The following is a 7,995-nucleotide window of genomic DNA, read 5'->3' as shown; positions in this document are numbered from 1 at the left end:
GATGGGATTGGGAGCGGAAAATGGTATCTCCAGATAAAATGTTCTTCCCTCCTCCTGGCCCAAGCCCCTTAGTCTAAGCATAAATTCCAACCTGGGTCCTCTATAGGGCTAAAACACTCATGTTTCCTCTAATCTTGTGGCAGGCAATATTTAAGGCTCTTGGTTCTATAAGGCAGGACACAGGGCTGTGGTATCACTTCCCTCCTTCTCTACCAATTAAATCTGTCATCTGTAAAAGGAGGCACTGGGTTTCTCCCATTTTAATAGTAATCTCAAGGAGGTGAAGAATGTTGGATTCTTTAAAAAAAATAGGTATTGATGTAGTTAAAGTTAGCTATCAGCCGGGTGAGGTGGCTCATGCCTATAATCCCAGTACTTTGGGAGGCAGAGGTGAGAGGATTGCCCAAGCCTAGGGGTTTGAGACCAGCTTGAACAACTTGGCAAGACCTCATCTCTACCAAAAAAAAAAAAAAAAAAAATTAGCCAGACGTGGTGGCATGTGCCTGTAGTCCCAGCTACTCGGGAGGCTGAGGCAGAAGGATCACCTGAGCCCAGGATGTCAAGGCTATGGTGAACCGTGATCATACCACTGCACCCCAGTCTGGGAGAAAGAGTGAGACCAAGATTCAAAAAACAAACTCAGTTATCATCGTGGCATACAGACATTTGAAAACAAAGGGGACAGAGGGAAATACTGAATACGAGCAGAAAGTTGGATCAATAGTCAAATAACTAGGTATAAAAAATATGTAGGTCAGGAGAGGTGCAGGTGAGAGATATCTGTTCTAAAGGAGAGCTTAAAAGGCAACCAAAAGACCGGGCATGGTGGTTGACACCTATAATCCCAGGACTTTGAGAGGCTGAGGAAGAAGGATCACTTGAGCCAAGGAGTTCAAGAACAGCCTGGACAACAAAGTGAGACCCCATCTCAAAAAAAAAAAGGCAACCAAAACCATTGGTAGCGGTGTGCACCTGTAATTCTTGCTACTTGGGAGGCTGAGGTGGAAGAATTGCTTGAGCCCAGGAGTCTGAGAGATTGAAGCTATGGAACACTATGATCATGCCTGCGACTAATTACCACACTTCAGCCTGAGCAACATAGTGAGACCCTAGCTCTTAAAAAAAATAGGCCACCAAAAATATCATTTGAGTTTGAGCTGTAGAAAATGGAAAATCTTTTCTAATCTACAGATTTTCCTCCTTTTTAAAAACAAAATATTTCAAGCATACACACAAAAATAAAAATAATATAACCATGATATTGTTCTTCTCTATGTCAACATTAAACCTTTGGGTTTTGTTGTTGTTGTTGTTGTTGTTGTTGTTTTGAGTTGGAGTCTCACTCCATCACCCAGACTGGAGTGCAGTGGCACGCTCCCAGCCACCGCAGTCTCGACCTGCTGGGCTCCAGCAATCCTGCTTCAGCCTTCCAAGTAGCTGGAACTACAGGCGAGCGCTACAACGCCTGGCTAATTTTTGATTTATTGTAGCGATGAGGTCTCGCCAAGTTGCCCAGGCGGGTCTCAAGCCCACAGGCTCAGGCAATCCACTCACCTTGGCCTCCCAAAGTGCTGGGATTACAGGCTGAGGCACCGAGCCCGGGCTAAACTCTCATGTTTTGTACATAATACCCAATGATTCTCACCTCCTGTCATTGTGTAATTTCTTCCCACATCGAATACGTCTGACTGACATGTGTAAAGAACAGGATATTGTAGAAATGACAGTGTGACTTTGAGTTTAGGTCATAAGACATTGCGGCTTCCAATTTGCATTTTCTTGGATCACTCACTCTGGGGGAAGCCTACTGGCATGTCTGAAAACACCAAAGCAACCCTATGGAGAGGTTCACATGGTAAAGAACTAAGACCACCTGCCAACAGTTAACACTAACTTGCCAGGCATGAGTGAGCCATCTTGGAAGTGAGTCCTTCAGCTCCAAGCATTCCAATGACTGACTACAGCCTCAGTCAACATTTGACAGCAACCTTACCAGAAACCTTGAGACAGAACTATCCAGCTAAGCTGCTATTGAATTTCTGATCCATACAAACTGCAGGAAGTAAAACACGTTTATTGTTTCAAGCCACAAAGTTTTGGGGCAATTTGTCATGCAGAAATAGATGACTGCATAAAATAGCAAACCACCCATGTTTGTCTTCTCAACATTTTGCCTTGTTTGCTCCAGATGTTTTATTTTCTTGAAAATACAAGTCCCCTCCCCACCAAAAATAAACACAACAAACCAAACCACTATAAACAATTGATACCCCAGCTTCTCACTCCTGCTCCTGCCTGCTTTGTGCCTCAGAACTCAAAAAACACCATGGCACTCTCTCTCCACTGAATACGTGTACTTCTCTGATTTTAGCCCACCCAGGGTACCTTCCTGGAAGGCAAGCTCTTCTGTGTAGTTTTCTGCTGCTTGTCTAGCTATCTTTCCTGCTTGCTTTGCAGGAAAAAAATAAAATGACATAACATTTCACAGGGTCTACTGGCATCTCTCAAGAAATTCTTGCTCAGTGAGTTCAGCACTAATTCAAAAACTTTAATCCTCATTTGGTCACTAAATCAGCTTAGGATCCAGTCCCAAGTGCTTTAAAGTCCTGCCATCTGCCTTCCCCTGCAGCCTGTGTTGGCTGTATGTGTTGCAGAGCCACCTACCAGAGCCTTTTCTCTGAAATGCCCATGGCAAAACTAGTCATACCTTACTTATCACTGGTAGGTTTCAGGACCCCCAGTGGCTATCAAAATCCAGACCCTCGGGTCCTTTAGATAAAATGGTCTCACACATGCATCTTCCTGTATACTGTAAATCTTTAATCTCTAGATTACTTATATACCTAATACAATTAAATGTTATGTAAGTAGTTATGTTGTATTATTTAGGGAATAAGGAAAAAAGTCTCATGTTCAGCATGGACACAACCACTCATTTTAAAAAGTACTTTCAACCGGGCTCGGTGGCTCAGCCTATAATCCCGCGCCTTTGGGAGGCTGAGGTGAGTGGATTGCCTGAGCCCACGGGTTCGAGACCCGCCTGGGCAGGCGAGACCTCATCTCTACAATAAATCAAAAAATTAGCCGGCGTGGTAGCATGCGCCTGTATTTCCAGCTACTTGGAAGGCTGAGGCAGAAGGATCGCCGGAGCCCAGCAGGTCGAGGCTGCGGTGGCCGGGAGCAGCCACTGCACTCCAGTCTCGGCGACAAAGTGAGACTCCAACTCAAAACAAACAAACAAAATAAAAAAGTACTCTCAGCCCACAATTAGTCAAATCCATAGCTATGGAACCCAGATAGGGAGGGCTGAGTTTATTTGCAAATTTATAGGATTTCTGGGCTAAGAAAAAAAACTGGAAAAACTATAGTCTTCCCTACTCTTAAATCAAGAAAACATCAACATACTAGGCAGTCTAAGTAATTGCTCCTGTGCTTTGATTTGTAATTTATATTATCAAAAAGAAATTTGTTTGCACATTTCTTCTAACAGTTCTTTCTTTACAAATGTAGCAAAAATATTTGAAGGACTATAAACCCTGCCAAGTACTATAAAATGTAAATTGTTCTTTTATAAATATTGTCACTTCACCCTCATGTACTATAATCCTTTCCTACCAATGCACATGGTTTATTCTATATTTGGTTTTCTCCCCTAACATGACTTGTTGACCACCATGAATTCTGGTCCTACAGATCACTAGAGCTGAGAAAACGGCCTTTGTTACCTTCAAATATTACTGCTTTCCAGTTCAAGATTCTTAGGCTTAAAAAATTCCACCAACAGGTTAACAGGCCCCTTTTAAACAGCAATTTACAAGATACCTAAAAATCTACTTCTTATACCTCATTAGCAATTAACCAATCATACTATCGAATTAAACTCTGGATTAGCAGATGGCTTTCATCATTTTCCCACCTCCCATGGACACGCTGAGGTGTCAACAGACAAGTTCTTTTTTTTCATGTTTAACAATCTTTAATTCAAATGTAAAAGTTCAATACAAGCCATTTGTAGGGCTTGGGATTTGTTCTTTTAGAAACAAGAAATGGGGAAATGCAACAAAATGATCTTTCCACTTTTCAAAAGCTAACAGACAAGTTTGAGAATCTAGGCCATCACCTGCTTAGTCCATTGTGCTCCATTTTTTCAGTACAGGTATCTAGACATAAGTAGGATCCCTGACATGACCACCATGTTGCAGACTCTTTATACTCTATAGAGTGTAAGTAAATTGCAAAAACTAAACAGTTTTAGGAAAAGCACAGAAGACAAAACGTTTTATCTTAAAGCTTTTACTTTGAGACACGATGGAAAAACCTTACAGGTACACATGGAAAAGACATGATCACCACTGAGTGAGAACAATCTAACCAGAAAGCTTCAATGCCTGTCAGCTAAAGGTTGGGATGAAATTCTGGGAGATGACATGCTGCAGGGCTGAAAGGGCAATTAGTATTCTTCTCCTTCTTCCTCTCCCTCTCCTTCAACAGAATCCACACCAACCTCCTCATAATCCTTCTCAAGGGCAGCCATGTCCTCACGGGCCTCAGAAAACTCTCCTTCCTCCATCCCCTCACCCACGTACCAGTGAACAAAGGCACGCTTGGCATACATCAGGTCAAACTTGTGGTCCAGGCGGGCCCAGGCCTCAGCAATGGCTGTGGTATTGCTCAGCATGCACACAGCTCTCTGTACCTTGGCCAGGTCTCCACCAGGTACCACGGTGGGAGGCTGGTAATTAATGCCAACCTTGAAGCCAGTGGGACACCAATCCACAAACTGGATGCTGCGCTTGGTCTTGATGGTGGCAATGGCAGCATTGACGTCTTTGGGAACCACATCACCACGGTACAACAGGCAGCAAGCCATGTATTTACCATGGCGAGGATCACATTTCACCATCTGATTGGCTGGCTCAAAGCAAGCATTGGTAATCTCTGCTACAGAAAGTTGTTCATGGTAGGCTTTCTCAGCAGAGATCACAGGGGCGTATGTCGCCAGAGGGAAGTGGATGCGGGGATAGGGCACCAGGTTGGTCTGGAATTCTGTCAGGTCAACATTCAGGGCTCCATCAAATCTGAGGGAAGCAGTGATGGAGGACACAATCTGGCTAATAAGGCGGTTAAGGTTAGTGTAGGTCGGGCGCTCAATATCGAGGTTTCTACGACAGATGTCATAGATGGCCTCATTGTCTACCATGAAGGCACAATCAGAGTGCTCCAGGGTGGTGTGGGTGGTGAGGATGGAGTTGTAGGGCTCAACCACAGCTGTGGAAACCTGAGGGGCTGGGTAGATGGAGAACTCCAGCTTGGACTTCTTGCCATAATCCACAGAAAGACGTTCCATCAGCAGGGAGGTGAACCCCGACCCAGTTCCCCCACCGAAGCTGTGGAAAACCAAGAAGCCCTGAAGACCTGTGCACTGGTCAGCCTGCAGGGGAAGAAAAAATATGTAGTATTTTAATGGCAGGACACATTCCTACTTAGGACTTCTATTCTTTTTCTTTTCTTTTTTTTGAGTTGGAGTCTCACTCTGTCACCCAGGCTGGAATGCCGTGGTACGCTCGCGGCAACTGGAGTCTCTACCGCTGGGCTCAGATGATCCTTCCACCTCAGCCTTCCAAGTAGCTTGAACTACAGGCATGTGCTACCACGCCTGGCTCTCTTTTTCTTTAAATTATGAACCGTATCAGATTGATATAAGCTAGACAAATTGGCAAAATAGACACAACTGCAAGTTGTCTAATAACCCAAGGAATGTCTGATTTAGAAGTCTAATTAATATAGTAATTAGTAAGCAGCCTATTTTACATTTTGAACCACTGCATCCAGGCCCTCCCCATTCCACTTTAAATACATGTTTACCAGCTTGCGAATTCGGTCCAAAACAAGGTCAATGATCTCCTTGCCAATGGTGTAGTGCCCTCGGGCATAGTTGTTGGCAGCATCTTCTTTGCCTGTGATGAGCTGTTCAGGGTGGAAGAGCTGGCGGTAGGTGCCTGTGCGAACTTCATCTGAAAGAGGAAAACAAACCAGCCAGCCATCACTGCACACGCCTCTCAACGCTTGTGGACACTGAAGGGAGACTGTGTGTGTGCGCGCAAAAAAAATCAGCAGAGCCCCCTAGGATCTCACTTGGATTCCTGTGATCAACTTACCAATGACCGTGGGTTCCAGGTCTACAAACACTGCCCTGGGCACATGTTTGCCAGCGCCTGTCTCACTGAAGAACGTGTTGAAGGAGTCATCTCCTCCCCCAATGGTCTTGTCACTTGGCATCTGGCCATCAGGCTGGATGCCGTGTTCCAGGCAGTAGAGCTCCCAGCAGGCATTGCCAATCTGGACACCAGCCTGGCCAACGTGGATGGAGATACACTCACGCTGTGGGAAGAAAGAGAAAAATAAAATCAGGATTTAAAATAACCTATTAGTGACTGTCAGTGGAACAAAATACTTATGAAATCTTATTCTTACAAATAAACAAAGTTCCTTTTAAAAAACGATACAAAATGTGCTGCTCTTTTTTGTAGGGGAGAATGACTAACACTTTGGATCCACATGGCTTTATTTTATTTTCATCCCATAAGGAGCGATAACATTGTGTTTTTTTAACATATAGTTTATTTAGAAAGTAAATTAGAGACAAGAGAGGAGATTCACCTCCCCAAGGTAGGGGAAGGGGTCAAATTCAAGAAACACGGAGGCCATAGCTCAAAGAGCCACGTGGACACATCAGAGTTTAACAAGGCAATGGCCGATAAATTGCTTTTGAATCTTATCCTTCCATCCTAAGTCGGGAAGGCCTCTTTACAAAGAAAAATGCTTAGTCACAGCTTCCTTCGTTGGAAGACCAAGATAGGAAGACGGGTACATATCCAGCTGTCAGCCCTCAGAATCCCACTTTAGACTAGGTGGCCACATTTCCGGGCAGCTCCTAGCACAGGAAGCACGTGGCCAGGGCAGTGCAGAAGAAATGTCTGGCCGCAGGGACGAGGGGCGGGGCTCTGCGGCACAGGATGAATGAGCAATTCAGGGAGCACGCGCCTGCGCCCATGCCCCCCAGCGGCCGGCGGGGCCGTGCAGCTGCAGAAGCACGCAATGGCCACGTCTGCAGAAGGCTGCCTTGGCCACCCATCCTCCTTTGCCCGCAAGCATTGGGCTCAGCCTAAGACCTCCACAACAGTCCGGGCGCGGTAGGGGATTATCGGCGGCCTAGATCTGGGCCAAGATCCGATTTCCGTTCCCTCAAAAATCCCTTACTGCCACCACCTGCTCCCTCAACGAATTCCTAACGCAGCAGGGGTGACAAATGGCCCCTACAAGCTGTTGGGAGCTAATTGTCCTAATACACTGGTGTAGCGCGGCCACTGTCATGGAGCACTTCTCCATGTTCATCTCTTTGCTTTCACTAAAAAACCCCACAAAACTCGGGGTAAGGGAGGACACGCCCTGCAGCCATGGTCCTGCCGTGTCTAGCGCGCATGCGCAGACTGTAGTGGCGGTTTCCCGCCGCCCTCGGGCGGGAAGGTAACGGTTGCGCGTGCGCTCCAGTCTCCCGCTCCTTCCCGCCCCCGCTCGTCGCGCCGAAGAGGAAGTGAGGGCGGGGAGATTCCGAGCGCGCGCCCGCCAAAGACGGGGAAGGGGGGAAGGGCATGCGCGGGAAGGACTGCAGGGTCTCGAGGCCCCGCGCCCAGGAAGGAGTTCAGTGCTGAACTAAAGGAGATCTCCAAAAACGTCGAGGGGAGCCGAACCCCGCCATGCCTCCCACAGTCCGAGAAAAATCCTGCGGAGTCCCCATCTGACCGCCCCCATTCTCCACAAACCGAGGTCTCATCTCCTCCCGCCCTCGCCTTTCTTCACCCTCCCCGGGGACGGCGATGATCCCCACCTTCTCGGGCGAGAAGCCCTGGGCGTCTCCCGGGCTCGCTTCCCCCAGTCTCCCGGACTCACCATACTGGCTAAGGGTGAGGAGAAGAAGGCGACTGGAGCAGACAC

At 46.7% G+C, this 7,995-nt stretch overlaps 1 protein-coding gene across 3 annotated transcripts; it reads right to left on the bottom strand.

Moving 5' to 3' along the window:
• Positions 1-4,281: 4,281 nt before the first annotated feature.
• Positions 4,282-7,989, bottom strand: TUBA1B (tubulin alpha 1b). Of its 3 annotated transcripts, none has more exons than XM_008070875.2 (4): positions 7,951-7,989; positions 6,159-6,381; positions 5,866-6,014; positions 4,282-5,431 (listed from the first exon to the last, which is right to left on the bottom strand). In XM_008070875.2, exons 1-4 carry the CDS (start codon positions 7,951-7,953, stop codon positions 4,451-4,453), a joined length of 1,356 nt encoding a protein of 451 aa, XP_008069066.1. In that variant the 5' UTR covers positions 7,954-7,989; the 3' UTR covers positions 4,282-4,450. The 3 variants fall into 3 exon arrangements, with proteins under 3 accessions (XP_008069066.1, XP_021574670.1, XP_021574671.1); XM_021718995.1 differs by having other exon boundaries at positions 5,866-5,999; positions 6,210-6,381; XM_021718996.1 differs by having other exon boundaries at positions 5,866-5,999; positions 6,300-6,381.
• Between the last annotated feature and the right edge of the window lie 6 nt (positions 7,990-7,995).

The sequence above is a fragment of the Carlito syrichta genome, unplaced genomic scaffold (assembly GCF_000164805.1).
Source record: "Carlito syrichta isolate Samal-C Ts95f unplaced genomic scaffold, Tarsius_syrichta-2.0.1 Scaffold314050, whole genome shotgun sequence".
Classification (NCBI taxonomy): domain Eukaryota; kingdom Metazoa; phylum Chordata; class Mammalia; order Primates; family Tarsiidae; genus Carlito; species Carlito syrichta.
This window is presented reverse-complemented; position numbering and strand designations above follow the sequence as displayed.